Source organism: Passer domesticus, chromosome 8 (assembly GCF_036417665.1).
Source record: "Passer domesticus isolate bPasDom1 chromosome 8, bPasDom1.hap1, whole genome shotgun sequence".
In the NCBI taxonomy this organism is placed as follows: Eukaryota; Metazoa; Chordata; class Aves; order Passeriformes; family Passeridae; genus Passer; species Passer domesticus.
Window position 1 is genome coordinate 56335307 of NC_087481.1, and position 26969 is coordinate 56362275.

Here is a 26969-nt window from a genome sequence, read left to right on the forward strand (position 1 = left end):
ATCCCAGAACCTTTGGAACTGCTGGTTCCCAGAAGATTGGGATGGATTTGCCCACATTTCACTGCAGGACAGTGTTTGGTGGGACATTCCAAGGTCATTCCGTCAGTGGTTGCGTGCCCTTGAAGGGCTGTTTGGAGCAGAAAATCCTGAGCAATTCCTGTGTGTAAGGATGTTAAAACCAGGGCATATCTCCCTTAAACCCTCTCTTCTTGGCTTAGATTTAATTCACTGGAACTGTCCTCAAGGCTTAGGTAACCCGAGAAGTTGGAGCTGGGAAATTGAAAGCAGGGATGTCTAAAGCTGGAGCAGGGAGAGCGTGAACTGACTGTGACCTCCAAATCTCTGCCTGGACACCTGCTTGGAGGCCAAGAGTTTAAAATTGCCTCCCAGAAATAAATGGAAAGTTCTTTCCAAGATCTGCACAAGTACTTGTAGAGCCACTTTGCAATCAGCAGAGTCTTGTTGGTGCTGTGTCATTGGCATTGGATTTGGAAATTATTTCTCTCTCACCTGTGATAACTGGATCCTTTAATTCTTTCTGTTTGGTATTTATAGGAAGATATTTGCATGTTCAGGCACACTTCCTCTGTTTTCTGGATTTTGCCCTCCTTTTCCACTCAGAGATGAGTTAATCTCTCACTCGTGTCTTGGGACATCCTGAAATATCAGAGTTCTTGTGTTTGATGTGCCCAGTCAGAAACTCCCAATAAAATCCCATCTGAGGGTATTAGGCTTTCAGCTTTGAAACCAATGAGTTTTTCCATTGACTTCAGTAAATTTTGCATGAGCCTTGCTTTGGTTAAATGGAGATCCCTCCTGCACAGATTTCCACATCTCATGGTTTTGCTGCTGTGCATTTCTCTTTGCGCCTTGCAGCAGTTGTGTTTTGACTGATTCAGGACTGGGATCACCATGGCAGGACTTCCACTGGCATCTCCCAGATCCCAAACGGACCAGCAGAGCTCGTGGGGTGTCACAGAAGCAGGAAATTGCATTTCAGGGCAGCTGAGTCAGTAGGAGCAGTTGGGAAGCATCCAAGGATGCTGGGGAGCTGGCTGGTGTCACTCTGAGGTCACTGTCAGCTCTCAGAGGTCCTGAGCATTGGAAAAGCTTGTTTGTGACAGGAAAAATGCAAATTCTAGCTGGAAAGGAGGGCAAGATAACCCCTCAGGGCATATTCCCATTTGGCATCTGAGGAGCAAAAATCAGCAAAGCCCAACATGGTTTGACTCAAGTTCTTCCAATCTTCCCAGTCAGGAGCTTTCAGTGGTTGACTGGTGTGAGCAATATTCCCCTGGTTCTGGAGAGGGAGGGAAATGAAATGTCAGAACTGGTTACTTACAGTTATTCTGAGCTTCTTCAAGTCCACAGATCAATAATATGAAAAGGAGTTTGCTGTTGAGAGAAAAACTCTCCCTTTTCAGCCTCTGCAGAAGCCTTGATGAGCTCCAAGACGACTGAGTCAGTTTGGAACATTTGGTGTGAGTGGGGTTCATTTTTAGGTGAAGCAGAAGAAACTCTTTTGAGATCAGTTTACACGAGTGCTTGCCCAATTCCCACTGCTGTCGTCTGGAATTTTGAACAGATAATATCAAGGATGAGTTTAAAGATAAAATTGGTCTTAATTTTTTTGCGTGCTGGAGGCATCCCCTGTTAATGATGTGAAGGGAAATTTGGTAGGAATTCAGCTTTTCCCTGTGTTCGACATTCGTGTTCCCTTTTTAAGCTGAAATTACTCCCAAAGCACTTCTACCACTTTGCTGTATGAAGAAAAAGACATTTTGCTTTTTCCTGCATTAAGAACTTGGAAGAAGAAAGTTTTCTGGATTAAAAGTGGTGAAGAAAAGAAATAAGGATTGGGGTTTTTTTTTAAAGAAAAGTTGGGAGTACAGATTTGTCTAGAAATGGAAATTAATCTTTAAAAAAGTTTCTAAAGTGACATTTTAGTAATTAATACTTTTAGTTACTGTTTTATTACAGGTAGTGGATTCATTGTGTTGAGAATTTTACAGCTCGTTGTGCTGTCACTCATTCAATTAAAACATTTCAATTATTTGGTGAATTTTTTTAACAGATTCTTAGTTCTGACTTCTGAAATATTTGGGGATTTTACAGCAGAAGATAAATTTTCAGAGAAAATCAAGAGAGAGAAATACCAGTGGCCATCCCCATCTCTGCAGAGCTCCTGCTGCTTTTCACAACATCATTGTGTAAAGAAATGAGTGTTTCCAGTGTTCTGTGGGCTCTTCTTTCTTCCAATCAGATGAATCACCATGGAAGAACATGGGGAAATTCTAAAATTGCAGAATTATTTCATGGAGCTTTTAGGTTTGCATGGAAAAGGAGCATTCAGAGTCTGTTTAATTGAATGGTTTAAATACTCTTCCCCAAATTTTACTGCACTCACCCTGAATTTATTGACTGATCAAACCCCAGGCCTTAATTACATCAAACAACAAAGATAAATCAAGCACTTGAGTATGTGAAGATATCAGTAATATCTTCATCGTTTCCTACAGATTTATTATCTTCTTTTAAGTACCACATCAACTTCTTCAACATAAATTGTCCTTGTTGTGCTGTGATCCCAGGAGCTGAGAGCAAACCCCGCTCTGAGCCAAGTAGTTAGCAGAGCACTGGGAGGCTGCTGCTGGAAATCAGAAGAACAGGCTGTGTGTTATTGATCTGGTGGTGTCTAACATCACTCACCATTGATCTGCCCTTGGCTAGACCATGAAAAATTAGCAATGGCTTCATTATGGATTGGTGGCCTCCCAAGGGCTCATATTCCTCAGCAGATCCATGGTTTGTGTGGAGCTTTCAGAGGAGCCCAAGTTGTCAATCACAGGAGAAGTTCACATTTATTTCACATTTATTTATTTCAGTAATTACAGAGTGGGTTAACTTGGGGACCTGCCTCCCGTTGGTTTTTCTCTTGATTCTGGCATGTTTCCTTCACCAATTAATGTGTTTTCCTTAGTTGCTTTTTTATAATTATCTACCCCTGAAAAAGTGGTTGCTTTGCTTATCCATTCTACTAAAATAATGCTTGAACGGATGTGGAAAGCAGAAACCCTTGGAATCTCTAGAATTTTATTTTTAGCATCAAAACAATTTCTTAGAGGTCACCCTGAGGTCCTAATGAACTTTCCAAAAAAGGTCCATACTTTTTGGTCGTTCATTTGTTGTAGAAGGGTCTCAGAGGCATGATCTTGTATGCAAAGCCTTTTAGGGTTTGTTTTCTGAAAAGACAATTTCAGATTTCTCCTTCCCAATATACTTCATAAAAATCCAAACATTGGGAAATTACAAAATCCTTTGAAAAAGGCTGTATTCCTTCTGGCACTTTCTGTTTTGTCCCACTGCAGCACCTTGGAGTAATTCCTCTTTTAACTTCAGGCTGCTGCTCCATTTTCTGGGATCTGTTTGAAATAAAAGCTTCATTTTTTTCACTATGATTGCTGTTACTATGGGGGTGGTGAATGAGGAAATCAGTAGAGCTCAGAATTAAACTCAGTAAAAAGAATTGCCTTAACTAAAGCATGCGTTGCCCATCAGATTACAAATATCTTTTGAGGGTTCCTGATGGAAAATTTGAATGGATTATGAAGCAGCTAGAGGAAAAAAAAAAAAGGAGAGATTTCAGTGAATTAAATATAAGCACAGTCAAGAGCCACCAAGAAGGTGTTTCTGGACAGATGATGTCTTCATCAAAAGAGAGTTTGATGAAGAGTGGGTTAAGTTGGGGACCTGCCTCCAGCTGGTTTTTCTCTTGATTCTGGCATGTTTCCTTCACCAATTAACATGTTTTCCGTAGTTACTTTTTTATAATTATCTACCCCTGAAAAAGTGGTTGCTTTGCTTATCCATTCTACTACAAATATGCTTGAAAGGATGTGGACAGCAGAAACCTGGTTTAATGGTTAAAGAGGTAAATTTTAACAGGAAAGTAGATCTGTGTGAGAAAAAATGAAGCTTTTGAGTGCTGTATAATGTGAAACTGAAGTTCCTCAGGTGTTACTAAACAAGTGTTTGGGGAATTAGCTCAGACCAGGCTGGGAGAAGGGAGGACCTGGAGCTGGGAATCGGCAATATTGGCTGTTAGCGCTGCTGTCACCCTGTAGAGCATCAAACCATGGCAATTCCACCTCTGACACTCCTTTCTCTGCATCCCTTGCCCACCTGCCTGGTTCTGTCCCCCAGATCAGCCCCCTGCGGCCGCAGAGACCCAAGAGCCAGGTGCTGAGTGTGATGTCCAGCGAGCGGCGGTTCTCCGTGTCCCCGGCGCCGCCCGGCTCCCAGCTGACCCCACCCCCCATCACCCCTCGGACCAAACTCGCCTTCAGCATCCAGCCCAGTAAGTCTTCTCTCTGAAATAAACTCCTTTGTAGTGTGGAAATGTATATCCTGAGCGTTTCTTCACACCCTGGTTTGAGTTTGGGCATTTCTTGCACCAGGTATTGATGCCTCAGGTTTATCTTTTCTATTTTCACATTCTGTGCTGCTTTAGTGTGTGGGTCTGGGCTTCACATCAGGGGATGGTGAGCTCTGTGCACAGAGCAGGGAGACAAAACAATTCCTGCTCCAGCTGGGCACCAAGGACAAATGATCCCAATCCCAGCCCAGGAGCACAAACCCCGTGGGCTGCAGAGAGAAAAACAAGCAGGGTGGGACTGCAGGGGCTGCAGTGGGGTTGGACACTGAACTGCAATGTGCACATGGAGCAGAGCTGAGCCCAGGGAGAGACCCCGGCAGCGCTCGTGCATTTTGGGAACATTTGGGTTCATCCTGGGTGCAGCCCTGGCTGGGCTCTGGTGCTGCCCAAGGTGCATCCATGGAGGAGATCCTTTGAGTAAATCCCTGCTTTATTCTGTAACTCTGCCCAGCCTCTGTTCTAGGGCAGCCTGCACAAGGCATCAGTATTACTTAAGCTCTTACCTTTGCCAGCAAAAATTAATTCAGTATTTTACAAAAGGAAGCAGAATCATTGCACTGAAACAGTTTCTTTTCAAGTAATCATTAACAATTAATTAGGTGTAGAGTAACAGTCAAAAATTCACGTTGTACTTCATCCCATATTGAGTGTTTTGGAGCATAAAGGCTTAAAAAGCAATATTTTTTGTAATTGTACATTAAAAAACCTTCTCTTTGGTATATATTGTGAGTACAAACCAGAAGGGAAAATAAAGGTCAGGCTTTTTGAAGTAGTTTTTGTTTGACATTGACATCTGTCACTCAGCTTTTCTCTAAAGTATCATCTGTTTGCTTCAATCTGCAGCAAACCCTATTGCAGAACTGGGTGTAATCCAACACCTATTTCTTTCCCAGTGCTCTTTCCCAAAACCTGTTATTCAGAGTTTGCAGCTGCCAGCATGTGACAAAAAAGAAAAAAATATATATTTTTTATACATGTCCCCAAATCCTACTCCAGTAGTCAAGAGTTCAGTGTTAGCAAGGAGGAGAAGGGATGATCAGTCTTCAGAAAAAAAATCTTGTTCCATCAAGGTCATTGCTTTATTTACTGGTTTTGGTACTTTAAAAATTTTTCTCTCAAAAAGTCAGACACCCAAAGCAAATATTTTGATTACAGTGAACTTGTAACTCTCACCTTCCTTTACAATTTTATAGCCAAAACCTACCAGTATGCTACAAACAGGGAATACAGAGAACTAGAGGATATATACTCCTGCAAAAGATATTTTAATTGGATTTTTTGTTCATATGTACATTTTATTAACACTTAGTTTGATTTCTCTTTTTTAAAAATACCTGAAATTACCAGACATTATTATTTCTGAGAATATTTTTTGTGCTAGAGATTGCTGGGTGTTATATAAAATAGGATCAGCTTATTGCACAGTCCAGAATCATTTCAGGAATTACAGTGATAAATTTCTTTAGGAATTCCAAGGATAAAGAAGTTCCTTCAGAGCCCAAATTGGCTAAAAGCAGTTAATGGGTTGCTAAGCAATCCTGGCTGCCTGTTAGCTGGCACTGGAGGAGAAGGGAGTGTAAAATGTGATCATTAGGGTAAGATGAAAAAAAGGTCCCTTAACTGATCCTTTCCAGCTCCAGGATCTTCCCAGTGGCACATGTCCAGCAGGGAACAAATATCCAGAGCACACTCATCTGATAACCACCTTGAATAATGAATTTCACTGAATAACGGGAGCACACCAGAAATTTGGGGTAATTATTTTAGTGACCATCTTAGGGGGGTTTAGTTCAGCTGAGGCAATAACAGATCTGCAGCAAAGAGATTTTCTTGGGACAACACTGAGGATTTGTTCAATACCTGTTTCTGCTGCAGGGTGGATATTCCCTGGATTTCACTGAATTCTGGGAAAGATCAAATCATTGTTTTTTAGGATAGAATCTTGTTGTTCCACTAAACAGTTGCCAGCTAAATGCAAACACGTTGCTCGTGTATTTTATGAGCTCTTCCTGTGGGTGGAAATGCTCTGCCCACATTTGCAGGGATTTATTTATTTGGATCCTTCATCAGGATAAGGTTGGGAAAGTGCCACGGACGGGCTGCAGGAAATTCCAGCTGCAGCAGGAGCTGGGGATTGAAGGGAAAGGGGGGGAAGCAGAGCAGGACAACTTCATGGACAGTTGGGTTCCATCCAGATTCTTCAAGCAGAGTTGCCTCCACACCTTGTTTCCTTTCCAGTCTGCTTGAAACATTCCTCAAATATTTCCTGAAAACCTGCCTTTCCATGGGTCTTCCAAGGATCTGTTGAAAGAAACAAGGGATTTGGGTTATTCCTAACAAAATGGGTCTCACCATTCTCTTGGGAGCACCTTGGCTTAGGTGAAGTCAGAAGTTTTTATCATGGAAGAAGTGAAATCTTGTTGTTTGGAAAAATATCATAGAGAATGCAAAGCTGAAGTGTTCAGGGGGGTTAAATTTACTTTATTTTTGGGAAGTTGTGTGGTATTCCACTCAGTTTCCCAAGGAATGTCTACAGAGAGGCCTAAAAATGTGGGTTTTTTCTAGGAAATATGGAAAGGTTTTTCTTTCTGAAGCAGGGCTCAAGGTTTTGGTAAAGCTCTAACTAAACACACAAAAGAAAATGCCATTTCCCAAATTTTTCCCTGTATTATCCTCAACTGCATGGAAAAACCAACCAAAAATTCAGATGTCAATATATTTAGCTAAGATCTAGATGTTTAGTAGTGGAGGAGCTGTGCAGGACCTGTGCCAAGGAGTTCTTTTGTGACATTAAAGATCTCAGGTTCCCGAGTTCTTTAGAATGGATGGGGAATTCATCCAGAATGGACAGGGAAGTTCATTCCCAGCATCAATCTTTAGTGACAAATGCACAACGTGGTTTCCCAGCTGCAGTTCAGTTCCATGAAGAAGGAGATTCTCATGGAGATCCAGAAAGGAAACTGAGGAATGTCTGGGGAATGAAGAAATCCTCTCTGTAGAAATGGAAGGATGAAAAACAGGAGCAATGGAAAAAGCAATGAGAAATTCAGCTCCTGGTAGACAAATATTTTCAGCCTACTGGAGAGGAAGCCACTGAAAATGTGGAGTCCCAGGAGGGAAAATAACCTTTTTTTTTTCCAGTAGTCAAGAGTTCAGGTGGAAGGATGAGGAGTAAAATTACAGTTTTCAGTGACAAATCAATAGAGCCACCTTAGAGTTAAATTGTGTTGTGAGAGGCCATTTTAGAGAACAATAAAATCACACTTTTAATAAAATATTGATATGAGCTTTGCAATAAAAACATGTGCATAAATAAGTCCTCTCTTGTTTCACAAATCACCCCAGTAAAATAAAATAGGAATCACTTTTTTTTTCCTAAATAAAATTCCCTCATTTATAAACAAATCATTTCAGTTTCTTATCTCGTAGGGATCGCAGTGGGTTTTATTAAAACGACTGAATTAAAATGACTGTATTAAAATGACTGAATTACCCTGAAATACACCAGGGGGGATTTCTCCCCAAAAACCTATGTATCACTCAGGCCCCAATAAACTTTATTGTCCCTCAGGCTATTTGCCTCTCCAGCACATACCTGGGAGGATTTATCTGTTAAGAAAAGGGAATTTTCTACCCAGCACACAGGAATAATAAATGTTTGGTACTTTCTCGTGCATGATTTTATTTACTCAACAGCTAATGGTTGCTCATTTGTTATAGTTACCTGGAGCCTGAATGTTTTGGAGAGAGATGTACTTAATTCCAGGCTTTCACTTGTGCATTTTATTAAGAGGGAACTTTGATTTTACTGGGAGAAAGTCAATAAAACTTAGCCAGATTATATTTTCTTCATGCACTTTGCAAAACTTTTATTGTGTTTCAATGTACAAGGCGAGCTTGAAGGTGGAGAAATTCTGTTTTCTAAGCTATGGATATTTTGGTGGGAAACATGAAACAAAAATTATGTTTTATTAAAAACAGGGGGTTGTTCAAGTATTTTGAGGGCATTTTGAAATGAGTCCAAGACCAGGTTGGACAGGGCTTGGAGCAACCTGGGGTAGTGGAAGGTGATAGTGGAAGTCCATCATCCATGGCTGGATGATCCATGAGTGTCACAGTCATATTTTCTGGGAAAATCCCTTTGCCTAGGATTCTTCTCCTGGGAAGCTGAGAAGCCTCAGAGAAAAATGAAAGCAATAATTATCTGATTTGCTTCTCCTGTGTTTTGCTCCTTGGGAGTGTGTTTGGACATTGTTTGCCCACAGGTGATTGTTTCATTGGGTTCATGTAAATTGTTTTGACTCATTGGCCAATCAGGGTCGAGGCTCTGGAAAGAGTCACGAGTTTCATTATTATCTTTTTAGCCTTCTGTAAGTATCCTTTCTGTATTCTTTAGTATAGTGTAGTATAGTTTAGTATTCTTTAATATAGTATCTTAGAATAATAAATGAGGTTTCTGAGAACATGGAGTCAGATTCATCATTCCTTCCTTCGTCTGGGAACCCCCCAAATACAATCCATGAGGTCCCTCCCAGCCCAAACCCCTGTGGAACTGTGGGATTCAGCTGCTGGCAGGGCTAACCCAGTGTTGTTTTTGCAGATCTGGAGCTGAACGGGATGTCCAGCTCCGACATCCCCGACGTTCCCCCTCCTCTGCCCCTCAAGGGAAGCACGGCCGACTACGGGAACCTCATGGAGAGCCAGGACTTGATCAGCCCCACCACGTCCCCCCCTGCCCACCAGCGGGTGAGTCCCACAGAATGAGCCCTTCTGCAGTTTTTGTTCCCTGAGCCATCCCAGGGGAGGTGGGATCCTGCTCCTGCATCCATCAGCTGGTCCAGAGGGCTCTGCAGCGCCAGGAGGGTGAGGGAGCAGCAGCACTGAAGGAAAGCTGGGTTCATTCTGGCCAATTCCAAGGCAGATGTTGTCAGGTTTGTTGGGCAGGGAGCAGCAAATTGGGTTTAAAGCCTTTCAGTCCTGTGTCAGGAAAGGAAATAAAACACGAACCTGCCACCTTCCCTTCCTGGAGCTCTGCTCTGCCAACGTTCAGTCACCACTCATTTATTTCCTTGAGGCAAACTCGTGTCCCCTTTGAGGCAAGGAGCTCAGCAGCTCTTCATCATCAACAGGGTTTGCAGCTTTCTGAGGAAAATTCACTTTTTCAGCTTTGTTTCCTGTAGCTGGAAGCTTTTAAAAATAATGTGGTCCTTTTCTTTAAAGCAGCACTTTTGAGAAATGCCTTTTATTTTCTTTATGGGCAAAAAAAATACATTTATGGAGGGTTGATCCTGGCTGGTGCCCACCAAAGATGCTCCATCACTCCCTTCCTCAGCTGGGCAGGCAGAGAAAATACAATGAAAGTCTCATGGGTTGAGATAAGGACAGGAGAGATCACTCACCCCTTGCCCTCAAAACAGGCTGGACTTTGGGAAATTAATTGAATTTATTACCAATCAAATCAGAGTAGGGCAGTGAGACCCCAGGAGGTCACAAATTTTCTTTGACTCTGAAATGTCAAATTTTGACTGAGCTGTTTTGTGGGAAACTTCCCAGCAGAGCTGATCCCTTTTGTTTGCAGAGGTGTCATCCAGATCCCTCTGAAGTTCACCATCCCAGTGGAGTTCTGTGGAGTAATTTGCTTTCTAGCAAATTTCATGGTGACAGAAATGCAGAACTCTCAACAGAGAAGGAGTCAGGCAGGAGTTTGGTTTGGCCCTGGAATAGTTTGGCTTACCAGGAGTTTGGTTTTACCCTGGGAATAGTTGTGTTTAATGCAGATTGTCCCAGTGCACAAGTCCAGCTTTTCCATGGTTGAAATGCTGCCTTTGTTGTTGCAGGAACTGACTTTTTTTGAATTGTTATACCATTTCAGGCTGAATGGTAAAATAAAAATACAGGTAACTTCAGGAGTGAGAACAGAGATATTCAAACTCCAATGTTTCACTCTTTATTTGCATATACTGGAAAATTCTCTATTCCCATCCTCTCTTCCATAGTTGTTCCCCATGGCTGGATCATTTTAGTCAATATTTTCATTTTCCCTCTCATTTCCATCAAACTTTACTGCACTTCTAACCTTATAACCCATTTCCCCAGCATCTGTCTCAGGGGCCAGCTCTCATTTGTCCTGAACACAGCCCTCTAAGTGGAAAATTACAGGATGTACAGCAGGGCTGCCAGGAGGTTTGTCTGAGGAATCCATCCCTGGGAGGAAAGCTGGGAAATTCACATTAGGATTCACATTTCTTCAACTCCTTCCTGCATAAAACTCCAGAGTAGTAAATTCACTTTGTGTGATGTACTGTAAGGTTTAGGCTGTGGTAGTAGCTCAGGATTGCCAAGATGAGTTCAGATTTTAGCCAAAAAGTATTAAACAGTGGTAAGAAATAAAATCCTGGCAGCCAGGGGTTTTTTCCTGACTGGTGAGGGTTTTGGAAGGGGTTTCCACTCTGGGGATAGCTGTTTTTAGTTACTGTATGGCTCCCAAATGCCATGGGGGAGTGGTTTTGGGAGCCCACACCTGGAGGTAACTCAGCCTGATTTGCTCTGTGACCTTGTGCAGCCCCTGTACCTGCCACAAGCAGCATTTCCACATCGTTAAAGGGGAGTTCAGAAATGTAGTACCAATATATTCCCGTGGTTTTTTGCAAAGTTTTACTCAGCTCTTAATATTTTTGCTCTTTCCAGTCTTGATTGCTCAGGCTCCTCTCATTTTTTTTTACTACATTTTGTCTTTGTAGGAACAGAACCCATTTTCTAACATCTGGTGTTGAAGGGCATCAGGGTTTAATAGCTGAGAAATGCAATCAGACACAAGCTACATCTTCTTATCTAACTGCCCACAATTTTCTTCAGCATCTGTGTTTTTATAAGCTTTCCAAGACCATGGAATGTGGTTTCAAAGCCTGGCAGAAGGATCTAAAGCAGATCTGTCCCAGAGCCACCTGTCCTGGGCAGGGCCAGGAGTGGCACTCGCTGATCCTCGTGTGTCCCCTCCACCTCAGCAGATTCTGTGATTCTCTATTAGGTTTAGAATTGATTTTGGAGAAGGTTTCTAATCTTATAACAATCGCTCTCTGCCTTTATTTCATCAGGCTGGTAGGAAGGAAGCTTTTAAAGAACATCAAGAAAATGAGTAGTGCTGGACATGAAAGATCAGATGGGTAAATTCTCATTGCTGCCGTGATTAAATCCCACTCCACAGTTTTAATGACTTATGTTTCATGGGTCAAATAGCTCCATAATTCATAACTGGATAATTCTCTGCCTGGTAAACTGATCATCTTTTAAATTACACTGCCGTTGTATCAGTGAAGAAAAATCAGTAAAACCTATTAGAGATAAGATTATCTGAGTAGCTTTTAAACTGGAAATATCTCCTTGTGAGGAATGATTGTGTTTTTCACTGTGGTTGTCTTGCAGTGGGTTATGAAAGGCAGGAAAAGTGCTGTAGTGAACTAAAAGCAGGCAGCCAGAAAGGGATCAGGTGCTCCAAGTCAAACTGCAGGCAGTAATGTCATTTTTGAGGCAGCAATCTCAGATATTCAGAGTCCAGTGTTACCTTGCTCTACCTGAAGTCTCTAATCCAGGTGATCACCTCTTTACCATTTCCTGATTGTCCCTTACTCCTTGTTAACTCTGAGACCTTTGTAGATATTTTCTTGCTCCCTGTGATTTGTTCTGCTAAAAATGTTCTTAATAATATATGGGAACATTAAAAAAAAGAGAAATCTACGACTCCTGCAAGGATTATTATTACATCAAGGGATTCCTTGAGGCACTTATCATTCTTTATGGGTTCATCCTCACCCTTGCATACAAATCAACCTCCTGCTTAGTATTCAGAGCAGGGAGGGAGCTCAAAGAAAATAGATAAAGGAGCACTTGGGTTGCTAATATTGGCTATAACACTTCCTAAGCGTGGAGTAATGGTTGGGATGGGAACATCTCCATCAATCCAGCACAGGTGGAACGTGGGGATGGCTGGAGCCTGCCAGGAGCAGAACAGCCTTGGGTTGACTCTGCTGTATGGGGATTGTTCTGGTTGCTCATTGGGATGAAACTGGATGATAAATTCACATCTAACACACAGAAGGCACAACCCAGGGGGATTTTTCATGTGTTGCAATGCAGGTGCTGCAGTGCTGGAAATTTTCTCTTGTAGCAGCTGCAGTGAGCAAAAACTGACTTTAAAGCTTCAGCAAATGTGTTGTCCTGATGTGGAGAGGGACAGAGAGGCTGGAAATGCAGCTGGAACTGTGGGGGAGCAGGGAATTAGGGAGCACAACTTGAGGGGCTGCAGTAGCAGCCTGCAGCTCCTCTCTGAACTCTGCTGGCTGTGAGCAGGGACAGGAGCCAGGGGGTGGCTGGAGCTGTGTCAGGGCAGGTTGAGGTTGAATTTCAGGGAAAGTTTCTTCCCCCAGAGGGTGCTGGCACTGCCCAGGCTCCCTAGGGAATAGGCACAGCCCTGAGGCTGCCAGAGCTCCAGGAGGGTTTGGACAATGTGCCCAGAAGAAAAAAAAAAACAAACAAATTAAAATACAAGGTTTATTTGCCATCTGATCATTATTTTTGCCTGCTGGGGATGGGAAACCTTGCAAGGCTTTCCTCTTGTGCCAGTCCCTCACTCTTCAGTGGGTTAAGATGTTGCTGAGCAAAGAGTTTCTGAAAAATTCATTTACTTTTTAATAAGTCTCCAAGTCAATGGACTGCCAATGCTTTTTACAGGACTTGGAATGAATTCTGTGTTCTCCTTCCTGCTGTCTGCCCAGACAAGTGGTGTGTCCCTTGATTCAGTTCAGGGAGTGGCCGTGTCCCACTCTCCACATGGGATCAGGCTGTGGTTAGGGCCATGCTGATGTGCTGGTTTGGGTGGGAAGGGACCTCAAATCCCACCCATTCCACCCCTGCCATGGCAGGGACACCTTTCCCTGTCCCAGGTGCTCCAGCCCCAGTGTCCAGCCTGGCCTTGGGCACTGCCAGGGATCCAGGGGCTGCTCTGGGCACCCTGTGCCAGCCCTGCCCACCCTCACAGGGAACAATTCCCAATTCCCAATATCCCATCTAAATCTACCCCTTATCAGCTTAAAGCCATTCCCTGTGTCCTGTCCCTCCAGGCCTTGTCCCCGGTCCCTCTCCAGCTCTCCTGGAGCCCCTTCAGGCCCTGGCAGGGCTCTGAGCTCTCTCTGGATCCTTTTCCTCTCCAGGTGAGCCCCCCCAGCTCTCCCAGCCTGGCTCCAGGGCAGAGGAGCCCCTTTGATCTGCTCTGGGATTGTGACCTGGAGCAATTCCGTGTTTCCCAAATTTTGAGGCATTTCTGCTGTTCCCTGTGAGGGGCTGGGGGTGGGAACACACCCATCTCTGCAGAAGAGCTCTTGCAGTTCCTGTCCCTGATGCCAGGGCACGCCAGCAAGGGCAGGTAATGGCTGTGCCACGGAGTCAAATGAGACTCTAATAGATGATGGATGAACCAGGGGCTAAACAGTCATTTCCCATCAGTCACCTGCTGGATTTTGCACAGAACTTTGCTCCCTGGGTCAAACAGCCAATTAGCTTAAACTGTCTGTAATTTGGTTGCCATTAGAGGAGTTGGGCTGTTCTCCCTGCTGGAGAGTTACTCTGCCAGAGCCTCACACTCAAATGTTATTTTTCATTGCAGATATGAAATAACCACGTTGTTGTCAGGCATCTCAGCTCCGTGCTGAAGGAATAGCTCGGTGTCTGAAAGCATTTTCACAGTCCTGGCTGGCTGATGGTCTATTTACATCCCATTTCTGCTGCTTCTGACCTAATTACATCCCTTAATCCTTCCAAGCAAAGTGCTTCTCACTGGATCTCCAGAGCGTGTCCTATCAATGACCATTGAATTTCAAAGAGTTCCTTGCCCAGGAAGAAATCTCGTACAGTGCCACAAGGACCCTTTTGGAGAGTCAAGTCCTGTTTGATTTTTTTTGTAGTTGTTTCTTTTCACAGTATTCTATGAACGAAAAACAACTCGTCTCTCATTTTGCTGTTTGAGAGTAGCAAAAAAAAAATTTGAAAAAAGCATTTTCTCATCTTCTGTAATTGATTTTTACTACATCTTGAACACGCCTGGTGTAGTGCAGTTTATATCTCTCTGTAAGAGAAGACAGACAAATGTTTTTAAACTTGATTCTTTTCTGTATCAGGGAAAGAAAAAAAAAAACAAACCAGCAAACAAATGGGAGCAATTTCATGTCTGAAGCAGAAGGAACAGATTGTTTCTGTGTTGCAGATGTGCCTTTTACATAAGGTTTCTGCTTCCCCTGAGGTACCCCTGAGTCAAGGATTCTGCCCAAAATAGGTTGGGATGTGAAGCAGCAGCCTCTGTCAGTTTGTCAGGAAGGAAAGGGAAGAGTCAGGTTCACAATTAACCACTGAGATATAAACACCAACTCGGCAAAGAGAGTCTTAATTAAACACAAAATCAAGGCAAACTCTATTTTTATTGCAAAGTTTCTAAGGGGAAGCACAGCACAGATGAACTTTATAAGCCTGATAATGGTTTTTGTGAGTGTGGTGTTGAAGGGAGGGAGGAAATGTGGTTGAATTTCTTCTGTCCTGGATAAAAGGAAGGATGGATCAGCCCTGGAGTGATGCTCTGGAGTTGCCCCAGCTCCATAATGGAATGTTTTGTCTTGCAAAATTCCCAACAGTGTCACCCCAACCAGCATTACACATCCTACTTAATATATTCATTGGGAGCTTATTATATAAATGAACATGTGCTAAATTTATCCAACTTTCTAATGGAAATTGTAAATTCAATTATAATAATTATCTACCTATCTCTGCTATTTCTTTCTGCCTAATTTGCTTGCAGAATCTGAGCTCGGGTAGGTTTTGAGCTTGTTATTTATAGCATATATATTTAGCTTCTTCTCATTGTATTTGCATTGTCTCTGCTTTTCAGAACCAGGTTTTCAGGGCTGATTTGATTGTTCTCTGATCAATATGAAGGGGCTCATTTGGTTGAGAAATGCCTTTGATCTAATTGAATTGAGAATTATTGCCAATAGAGTGTTATTTAAATTCAAAATGGATTTGCACAAATGATGCTATCAGCAGAGCTGGTTGGTTTTTTTTTTTTCCTGGTGATGAATATGAAGTTAAGGAGAGCAAAGCAGGGAGAAAAGTTTTATATTTTGTGCTGTGTTTTTGAGGGGCACGTGGTTTATGGAGTTTGAAGGGAATGTCAGCTCCATGAGATGCTCATGTTCTGCAGACCACCAGCATTTCCCAGAGCTTTCCCAGAAGCCTTGCCTGGATACAGGACTGTAATTAAGCAAGTTTTCAAAGGTTTTGGAATCTTCAGATCCCAACTGGCATTTATTCCAGAAGAATTATTTATTAGCAGAAATTCAGGAGTTAAAATGCCAAGTTAAGAGTGGATTTGCTCAGGTAGAAGAAATATTTAATGGTTCTGGCTGTAACACTTCAGAGGCAGATCAGCAGTGGCATTTTAATTAAAAAACCAAACAAAATCTTCCGTTTTGCATGTAGTAAAAAAATTAAATTCTTATTTTATCTGCCTTTCATATTAATCTGTTGACTTTTCTGACTCAGAGATCATCGTGTCCCACTGGAAGTCAGGAACAAGCAGTGCCCGTTTGGAGCCTGCTGTGGGAAATCATGGCATCATTTAGGGTGGGAAAGGCCACTAAAATCATCCTGTCCAGTGTTCCCCCAGCACTGCCAAGGCCACCACTGACCCCCGTCCCCAGTGCCAGGGGTGGGTGCCTTTTTTCCAGGCAGGCAGGGAAGTGCAGCTTTCCAGCCTGGCACCCTGGTCCGGTGTCTCGCTTTTGGTTCAGAGATTCTCCCTCAGCAGCAGATCAAACCCAGTGGGTTTCCAAGGTGCCAGAGAGCATTTTGAAGCCAAGGAGGAGGCTGGGAGCAGGCAGAAAGAGCAGTGGTGCTGCTGGAGGGCTGGGAAATGGGGAGTGGATGGAGCAGAATGGAGAGATGAGCTCAGGGCATGGCTCACTGGTGGTGGTTTGGGATCCCTCTGGTTTGGGAGAGTTGGGAGCAGTGAGGAGAGGTGTAAAATGGAGTGGGAAGTGGTGCTGTCCAGGTGGGATACAGGAAAGAGATTCCAGCAGAGGTCCAGCCTGCCTTGCTCAGCCAGTTTGCATTCCTAGCTTTCTCCTTAGCCTGTGGTCAGTGAAACTATCTGGTGAAATCTCAGATTTGTAACTCCATGCTGGCTTCTTCCTGCTTGGGAGAGCACATTCAGTTACCTTAAAGGTTTTCTTCTGCTCTTACTCATCTCTGAAAACTCCCAGTCATGAGACTGCAGGAGCATCAGGAGCTGCTCTGAGCAGAGGAGGGACTGAGATGTCCTGGCATCACCCTGAACCTCTCTCCTTTTTGGGACAGCATCCTTGGATGGCTTTGAAAAGGACCAGCTTTGGTTCTGTGCACTTCCATGGGGTGTCTCAGTTGTTCAGACACCAGGATCTTCCTGATCCTGACAAACCATCAGGAATTCTGTCCAGCACTGAGGCTGGTATGTTCTGGCAGAGGTGACCAAGGAGTTTGGGCAGAGCTGGTGCTGCTCAGGCTGTGCCAGTGTGGAGCCAGCAGCTGGTGCTGGGCTGGGGGAGGCAGGGCAGGAACAAACAGCTGGGAAAGCATCACTGGGCTTGGAGGAAAACAAAAGGCCCTGACTGGGGAGTGGGGGAGAATCACAGGGAAAAACAAAGCCAGAGCAGAGCTGATGAGCTGTGACACTGCAGCACAGCCTCTGGGAAACCTGTGCTGCCTGCACTGCCAAAATCTGGGAAAACCTGCCTGCAAACTGCAGTGTTCTCCAGCTCTTTCTGCAACAGATTTTATCACTTGTAGGTTTCAACATTAGGAAAAAAAGTCTCTAATTTCCATAATGGCTTTTTTAATTTGTCCAATTAGCTGGTGATTCTGACTGGGGATGCTTTTCTGTTGTGAGATATGTAAAGTGATTTAAAATACGTATATTTGAACGTTCTGCATTTCTGTTTGGAATATTTTAATTATAACTGTGTGTGTAATAGTAAATTGTGAGTTACTTATCTCTAAATTATTTTAAATTGTTTCTTGTTTTTTTTGTTTAAATATTTCTGTTCTAACTGTGCAAAATCCAAAACATAATGGAAAAGCAATGAAGCCATTGCTTCAGCTTGGTTTTTAAGCTCTGAGTGCCTAGAGGCTGAGGGCAATCAATACAGACCAAAAAATCAATATCCTATCATGATATAAAGTGGGGAATTATAAACTTCTCCAGTGCTTTCAAAAGATTTTTCCCTTAAATATTGAGCTAATTAATCCTGAACTCTTGAGAGATTTTTTTTTCACTGTCAAAAGTCAAAGTTATATTTAAAAGTAATGGCTGAGAGCGTTCTGTGTTCACAGCAAATTCTGCAGGGAGAGGTTTTTGTGAGCCGGAGGGTTCCAGACTTACCTGCTGCCTCTTGCACTTAGAGATGACTCAAAACCGTTCCAGAATTCCATTCATTCCTAACGTGACCTGCCCAAATTGTTTTTTTCCAGCACCTGCCTCCTCCTCTGCCCAGCAAGACTCCGCCGCCGCCGCCTCCCAAGACGACGCGGAAGCAAACGTCTGTTGACTCTGGGATTGTCCAGTGAAGAAGGAAGCGGGTTCTTTTCCAAAGATCAAGCTGTAACAATTCATTTCCCTAAGTATTTTATGGTCTATAATGTTTACCTCATTCAGGTGCGCAGTATCTAACCTTTAGTGCAATGGTAACTCCGTAAGAAATCCATTTCTCGCCGTGTGTCGGACCCAACACTACATCCCCCTGGCTTTGGGGTTATTCCCTCCCATAACTTGAAAGAAATCTGGATTTCTACTTGAGACTGGGAGCTCCATCAGCTGACAGAACCCTCTTGCTAAACCTCCCTGCTTTGGATAACGCCAGGCACAGAGCTAAACGCGGAGATTAAAATGAGAGCTGGAAATGTTGTACCTAAAGATTTTGGGTACCTCTGGAGTTTCAAGTGAGCAGTTTTTGTACCTAATCTCAGTGTATATAGGAGTCAATGACAATATTCACATGGAATTCAGGGCAAGAGGAGGTTTCCCAGTGAGGTGAAGCTGCTGTAGGATTTCCCTGAATAACAGGGATTTTAGCCCAGGGTTAAAAATCAGACACCACTGATTTGTGAAATTGGTCTGTGTTACAAATAACCTGATTGCAATGAGCAAAGTGGGGATTTGGGGCTGTCTTGGCCACAGTGACCACAATGCCATCGAGTTTAAAACCTCTGGTGAGAGGAGGAAAGGTGCCAGCAAAACCTCCCCTCTGACCATGAGGCTGCTCAGGGAATTTGTAAAGTCCCCTGGGAAAATGTTCTTGCAGGTGCTGGGGTCCATCAGTGCTGGCCCCTTTTTAAACATCACCTCCCAAGGGCACAGGAGCAGCAATTCCCGAATGTTGGAAGTCAAGCAGAGCTGGCTTGGCTGAACAGGGATCTCCTCTTGGATATCAGGTGGAAAAGGAAGGTGTGTGCCAGTGGAAGCAGGGTCAGGGGGAATGGGAACAACACAGAGCTGCAGCTCCCCCCTACAGGGAGAAAATTCCTGTGGTCAAAGCTCAGCTGGAGTTGGAGCTGCCAGAACTGTCAGGAACAAAAAAAGAGCTTTTCTTCAAATGTATCAATGGCAAAAGGCAGTGTAAAAATATCATCAGCCCATTCTAGGGTGGGGATGGGCACCTCACAAACAGGGACAGGGACAAGGCAGGGATGCTTAACACATCCTTTGTCTGTCTTCAACGTGGGTCACAGACCAAGAGGGTCCCAGTGCCCTGAGCTGGAGAACCATGCCTGTGACAATGATCAACTCCCAGTCAGCCTGAAACTGCAGCATCTGCAGCCCCAGCTGAACCCCTGCAAGTCTATGGGCCCTGATGGGATTTATCCAGAATCCTCAAAGAGCTGCTGATGACAACATAAAGCCCCTCTTGATGATTTTTCCTCTCTGGGGAATCCAGAGAGGTCCCAGCTGACTGGAAGCTGGGGAATGTTGTCCTGATTTTCAAGAAGGAGGACCCTGGAAACTACATGCTCAGTAACATCATGGAGATTATTCTGGGAAGTCCTGGAAAACACCTGGAGGACAATGAAGTCATGGGTCACAGCCAGCACAGCTCCATGAGGGAAAGTCCTGCTTGTGGAACCCAATTTCCTTCTACAGCAGGGTAACCCAGCTGGCTGATCCAGGAAAGCCAGGAGATGGAATCTTTTTGGACTTCTGCAAAGCTTTTGATACTGTCTCCCACAGGATCCTTCTGGACAAAATGTCCATCCTGCAGCTGGAGGAACACATCATGGGATGGGTGAGCAGCTGGCTCAGGGGTGGGGCACAGAGGGTGACAGTGACAGGGTGACACCAGGCTGGCACCAGTCCCACTATAAACAAGACATGAAACTGCTAGAGAGTGTCCAAGGGGAAGGAAGGGCCTTGAGGAGAAGCCGTGTGAGGAGCAACTGAGGGCACCTGGAATGTTCAGCTGGAGGAGAGGAGACTGAGGGGAGAGCTCAGTGGGTCAGCAGCATCCTCCTGAGGGAACTGCAGGGGCAGGAAGGAATTCTTCATTGTCACAGTCAGGGACAGCACCCAGGGAGCAGCTGGAGCTGGGCCAGGGTGGGTTAGGTTGGGTTTAGGGAAAGGTTCTCCCCAGGGAATGGGCACGGCCCTGAGGCTGCCAGAGCTCCAGGAGGGTTTGGACAATGCTCCCAGTGGGATTTTTGGGGTGTCAGTGCAGGGATAAGAGCTGGATCAATGATCCCTGTGGGTCCCTCCCAGCTGAGGATAATCTGTGATTAATGAGCTTTGTAAAATGAGTCACTGGTGATCACCCACTGCCATTGTCACTCAGCTGGACCTTTGGGTGTCCATGAGGGGAAAACAACAGCACGAGGATATGGCAGAGAAAACTGAGCAGAGAGGAGACTCCTGCTCATTCTGAACCTAAATGTTGAGTACAGGAACGGGAAGAGCTTTTTCCTTTCTCTGTTGTGTAATATTTCATGTTGGATTAGGATGAACTGAACGGAATCACTTTGTCCTTGTGCCATCATTCTGTACAGTGTTTGTATATATGATGGTTTTTAGAATGTTTTAATTTTTATGGTGCCTGCTTTTCACTTCATAATGATTAATGTGCCTGCAAAGAATGCTTTACGTATTCTTAATTTCCTAATTGCTGAAAGTGTAAAGAAAAAAACAAAAAGTGGGGGTTTTTTTCCAGATATTGAGCTCTGAGAAATATCAGACTGATGGGATGGGGTTTTGGGAGGGAGGAAGGAAACTAACTTTATATTCTAGTGGTTTTTTATTGTCATCACACTTTGGGTTTTTTATTATCTACAATCTTTTTACTCTTACAATAGATTGTTTTTAAATATACCACTGACTCAAAAAAATAAACTGTTATTTTAAAAGCTTGTCTAAGAAAATGAATACATTCCCTGGGCATTTTTGGTCCTCACTGCAGAATTTTGGGAACTACTGCATTATGTAGAAGGCTGTGTATACAATTCCTTTTTTTCAGGACAGTTTAGGAGGGGAACTCATGAGAAAACTGAAATCTTTTAGTGTACTGTTATGGTTGTCCCTGCAGGTTGGAGCTAAAACACACATCAGCACTAAGAACATCCATCCCCGAGTGCTGTCCATGCCCAAAATGATGGCTTGGGTATCTCTAAGTGAATGCTTCAGAAAACAGACGAGTTTTATGTAATATTTTCCACCTCAGGTACCTGCTACACGATGCAAGTTCCAAGCAGAAGTGACTTTACACAGCAGTAAAACAACACTGTTGTTACAGAGGCAGAAAAATTGCCCTTCTCATAAAAAGTGGCTCCTGTGGTCAATTACATATTCTCATTTTTTTTGCCTTAAACCACGGTGTCACTTTGGATCAAACAAACACACTTTTCCTTGCTGTAAAATCAGCTCCTGGAGTGTCTCAGGATTTACTGTTGGATCTCATCCTGCAATTCCCTCTTTGTTTTGTTCCTCTAATCTCTGCTCAAGGGGAGCAGGCAGGGAAGGATTCTTGGCTGCAGTCAGTCAGATATCCATAGTCAATCAATAATGTATTACAGCTCTAATTCTATAAGTCTTGTATTTAATTGAGAATTGCTTGAGAGGCTGCTCTTGCTGCTGCTCGTGCTGGGATGCTGGGTGAGTTTTCCTCTTTTCTTTTCCATTTGCTTCCTAAAGGATGGGAAGAGCTTTCCCATCGACCTTTCAGTGGATGCCTGTAAATTGTATTTCTGATAATGTGTTTGTTTTCCCACGTCCTTAGCAAATTCCTGTGCTCGTGCAAGTGTTATAATTCAGCCCTGTGAGACTCCTCAAACAAGAGCTGCACTTCCAAATCGGTCTCACAGCACAAACTCCAAATCTCATCTGTGTGTGTGTTTTACAAATATGCAAGCTGAGCCTGGGAATTGAAATCAGGCTCTCAGAGCCGCTCTCAGACCTGAATTGTCACCTTTTTGCAATCTGACAGCTCCTAGGCTGTGACTTGTGCAGAACCCAGAATGAATCTGGGCCCTCCTCAAACTGGGGTAAAAACACACTTGAGCAAGCAGCTAATTCCTCACAGGCAGTGGACAATCCCAGGAATGTTGTTATTTCTCGTGGTTTGCTCTCTCCTTTTCAGTCCATTGGGAGTCAGAGCATCCCAGTGCCTTGGGAATTCCTTGTCATGCTGTTGGGACACAGCTGGGCTAATGCAGAAGAGCTCATTATGAAACAATTCAAAAAGAAACTTATTTGACTTTTACAGTGGTAGGATCTCCTGTCCCTTCCATCTGCCTCATTCCTGTGGGAATTCATCCCTAAATGGCTTCAAGGAGTCTTTTGCTTTCCCCAGCCCGTGCCCTGAGCTGCGTGTGGAGAAGGTGAGGTTGGGATGACCTGGTTTATTTATCACCTCTTTATCCTCCCAGTGCCTCCACAACCAAAGGTCCCACTCAGACTTGATTCAAATCAATATTTCTGTTACAAAGGTGACCCATCCATCTTTTCCATGGCAGACCTTGGCCAGGGAATTGTCAGGATCCACAGGGGCCAGGTTTTCACCACCTGGGACAAGTTGGGGATTAATCTCCCCCAAGAGCTGTCCCTCTGCTCACACTCAGCTTTGTGACACAAATTGCCCTGAAAGGAGAAAATCAGAGGTGCCAAGTTCCTGGATAGTGGAAAAACCAGAATCTCAGTGGTCACTAATTTTTATTTCTTGAAAAGCAGCTTGAATTCAGTTTGAGTTAACTCACAGTGCCAGGATAAAAGGAGATTACTCGATTCCATTTCCTTGAGTCTCAGCCTGGGAGTGAGGGTGGATTTTACAGGTGCACAGATCAGTCCCACACAAAACCACACAAGATTTGTTCGACGGGGGCTGTTTGCTTTTTAATCACATTTATTTTCACTGGGAAGCTCAACACAAAGGTCACTCCTCAAGCTGGTTCCTGTAATTGACATTTATGATTACTGAGATGTCTCCCATGATACCGCAAATTCTGAGGGTAAAAATGTTTTTAAATTCACTTTTGTCTTAACCTAGGCATTTTTCTTTACCTCGCCTGTAGTTCTGTGTGGCTTTACAAAGGAAAAGGATGAAAAATTTGCAGTGAAGTGGTATTTATTTGTGATATATGAATAGAGACTCACGTGAGTGCAGGTGCAGCTGTGTTTTCATGCACACACATCAAACACCTATTTTTAATGTGATTCATCTCACTTCACTGACTGGTTGAGGTGTCCCCCTTCTTGCTTCCTGTCAAACATCTTCCCCATCAATTCCTGTGGCCTCTTTGGGACCACCCCGTGCCAGAAGTGTGACGTGGTGTGAAGCCAGGCTGTGGCTGCACAAACCAGGTAAGGCTTTTCCAGTGTCCATCCTCACCCTGGCCTGTGCTAAATCAGTAAATGGGAGCACGTGTAGAGATTCCCCCATGGAAAACAGAGCAAGCACTGGAGTGATGGTGAGCACTGAAGTTCAGGGTTTTCCTCTGTGCTCGGTTTTTAGCAGTAATGGGAAGCGTGAGGTGCTGCTGTGTTGACATTTCCATTTCATCTCATTCTCCTTTTGGAGTTTCCATGGCTCTAAACTGATTTTCAGGCTTGTAGTTGCCATCTTCTTGGGGATACAGAAAGGTGAAGATCAGTAGAAATACTTGGTTGTTGTATGGGGTCTCTCCAGTGAGGCTATTTATAAGATTTTTAATTTCCCTTGGGGTTTTTTTTTAATATATATTCTGCAGACATGAATAATTAGTGTAAATTGTGTTTCTCTGTTGAGTGACACTTTTATTTTTCATTTCTAATGTGTGTGGCATTGTGTTCAAGCACTTCAAAGGGAAGTGGCTGAATTAAATAACTCATTTCCCTGCAGAGGAAGGTGGCTGTGGATTGCAGTGCTGGGGACACGTCCTGACCCCCTTGGGATGATGTCAAGATCCAAATATTGAGAGATTCCTCTGCCCAAATTAATCTGCACAGGAGACCATGTGGTGTCAATAATTCTATTTTAACAGTAAATGGGAGGTAGAAGAAAGAAAGAGAAAAGAGATGAGAGAGATGAAGCAGAAGATATTTGTCATCAGCATTTTCGGGAGTCCTTACAAGGAGAAAGCAAAACCAAACCCAAATTAATGCTTTAATAGGAGCCATGTGGCACTGGCTCCTATTAACGCATTTTTGGTGCATTCTCCTGTTATTGGCTGCTCTTCCCAAATTCCTTCCATTCTCCCCTGGCTGTGCTTGCATTTCCCCGTGCTGCAGTCCCCATTTCAAAGGAGTTCCCTCCCTCCATCCTCCCCACGAGCGGTGCCAGATCACTGCTCTGAGAGGGGAAAACACTGAAAATGAACTAAAAACCTTCCTGGACTCCAAGCAGAATTCCTTAGCAGGATCTGAAGGAAGCTGTGGGAGTGAAGAGGGAGCCAGGCACCGTTCCAGAGCAGTGTGACACAAATTCCACGTGGGATCAGCAGAACGCTCGGAGAGGTAAAACAATCCCAGCAGCTCCAGCCTGAGCAAAACATTCCTTAGCTCAGCATCAATTATGCAGCTCAAACCACTTATTAACATCCAATTTAACAGGATGAACACTGGTTTGGGGAGTGTGTTCCTGCAGCAAGAGGGGAAGGCGCTGCAGAGGGCAGGAAGTTGGGTTAAGCTGTAATTATTGTTTCTCTGGAAATTAGATGTGTTTGCCTGTGTTTAATTGCATGAGCTCAAAAGCTCACCAAGAAAAAATCCAAAAGAAATCAACCATAAATTTAAAAAATTTAAAAGTAAAACACCTTCTTTCAAAAGAGCAGGCATTTATTACCTACTCGTGTTGCAGGAGGCCTGTCATGAGATATTTTTTGCATTTTATTGAGATCTGGTTGTCAATAATATTCAGTTTACTGGCTATAAACTTCCTTCCATGAGTTTATTACTGTGTACAGTTGGCAAATAGATTTGTTGTTGCTTTTTTTTTCCGAGCAGCCCATTATTGTTGAGTCGCTCCACAGAGGGAAATAATAGGAAAAAAAATAGAAATAACGGGATTTTTAAAGTGTGTGTCTTTCCTCACTTTGTGGTCCCTGTAGAGGTGGGCAGGGATCTGTGGGAGTATTTGAGCAGAGAATATAAGTCCAAACACAAAAGCCCTGGGGAAGAGACAGAGCTCCTCTGAACTCCCATCAGAAGCTCCTGGAGAGAAATCTGTGCTGGTCTGATCTCAGCGCTGGACATGGTGGCAGAAAAGTGACATTGGAAAAAGAAAATTCCTTTTCTCTGGTGTGAGGTTTTCTGGGCTGTGGGATTTGTGTAAGGTCAGGAGCAGAAATCCTGTCTTAGGTTAGGCCTGGTCTCTGAAAGACCTGGAAAATGGGAAATTGTGGTTGGTTTGATGGGAAGAATGGGGCTGGAGCTCCTGTTCAGCAGGAGAGCTGGGGTGCTCACCTGGAGAAGAGCAGCTCCAGGGAGAGCTCAGAGCCTGCCAGGGCCTGAAGGGGCTCCAGGAGAGCTGGAGAGGGACTGGGGACAAGGCCTGGAGGGACAGGACACAGGGAATGGATTTAAGCTGACAATGGGTACATTTAGATGGGATATTGGGAATAAGGAATTGTTTCCTGTGAGGGTGGGCAGCCCTGGCACAGGGTGCCCAGAGCAGCTGTGGCTGCCCCTGGATCCCTGGCAGTGCCCAAGGCCAGGCTGGACACTGGGGCTGGAGCACCTGGGACAGGGGAAGGTGTCCCTGCCATGGCAGGGGTGGAATGGGTGGGATTTGAGGTCCTTTCCCACCCAAACCATTCCGTGACGCTCTGTTTGGGATTCCAAGGGATGAGCTGCCTGTGCCTGGCACTGCCCTGCTCTGCTGTGCCACCCATCATCCCCACGGGTCCTGAGCTCACAGCCTGGAGCCTTCATCCAGTCTGGGAATGGCACTTCCCAATGGCTTGGACACACCCCAGGAGCCACAGGGACTCTCCCAATGGAAATGTGGGGCTGGAGGGAATTTTTTCTTTCTCTTAAGAGTTGGTGCAGTTGGGGAGCAGAGGTTTGGAGGGAACCTCAAACCACATGGAAGGGGTTTTGTGATCCAGCCAGGAATTTGGGCAGGTATCCAATGATCCCTCTGCTCCATCCTGCTGGCAGTCATAAATCAGTGAGCCCATTACATTTGATTTTCACACCAAGAAAAATGAAAGGGAGAGGAGCCAAGTGCTCCCCTATTTTCTCAGATAATTTACCTGTAGCTGAGCTGTGAAATGAGTGGTGCTTGCATTTCTCTTCTCCCTTAAAACAAAAGGATGGAGCAGGGGAAGGCACCTTCAGGCAAGAGCAGAGCTGGAGGAAAAACAGCATGGAGCACGTGCTGCTGTTGGGTTTGCTGAGGGATGGGCTGGGTGTTTGGCTTTCCCTGAGTCCTGCAGCTGGGAAGGGAGAAAAAAGGGGAATTGGGAAGGAAAGGAAATAAAGGTAGCATTTGACCATTTTCCTTTATTTAGGGAAATATTTGTTTGCTGCAACGCTGCCAAAAGCAACACCAACACAGCAGATCAATCTTCCCAGTTCTCCTTCAACCTCAGCCTTGTCAGGCTCCATTATTCTCAGCACTCTTTGACAGTTCTGGGTTTAAAAAGCTCCAATTACCTTTGGAAATGCCCCTCTCCTGTGGGCTCAGCTCCATTCCTGCTGACTTTGGGAGTTCCTTGTGCACAGGACAGGTTTTGGAGGGGGAGGCTGCCTCAAAATGTTGCACAAACCCATTTATAGCCCTTGGCAGTGGCCGGGACACTTGGTGGCAGCCATCCTTCTTGACCACGGTAGGGAGCCAATTTAATTATTAATAGAGCTGGTTTGTGTGGGTTTACTGGGGCCATTTCACTCCTCTTGGAATCTGTGAAGCCTGGAAATATGGAATTCTGTCCCTGCTGGATAAGTACAGGCAGCTCTGCTCTGTGGTAGGCAGAAAAACAAGTCCCAGTCACAGAGGTGACC

General features: G+C 44.3%; 1 protein-coding gene across 2 annotated transcripts in view; it reads left to right on the forward strand.

Annotated features, from left to right (window-relative positions):
* Positions 1-20247, forward strand: part of DOCK1 (dedicator of cytokinesis 1) — a 265941-nt gene extending 245694 nt beyond the window's left edge. For both annotated transcript variants that reach the window (XM_064431580.1, XM_064431581.1), the window contains exons 50-52: positions 4204-4357; positions 9036-9181; positions 17984-20247. In XM_064431580.1, coding sequence (XP_064287650.1) covers positions 4204-4357; positions 9036-9181; positions 17984-18079 — 396 coding nt within the window. In that variant the 3' untranslated portion in view covers positions 18080-20247. The remainder of the gene's footprint in view (positions 1-4203; positions 4358-9035; positions 9182-17983) is intronic.
* The last annotated feature ends 6722 nt before the right edge of the window (positions 20248-26969 follow it).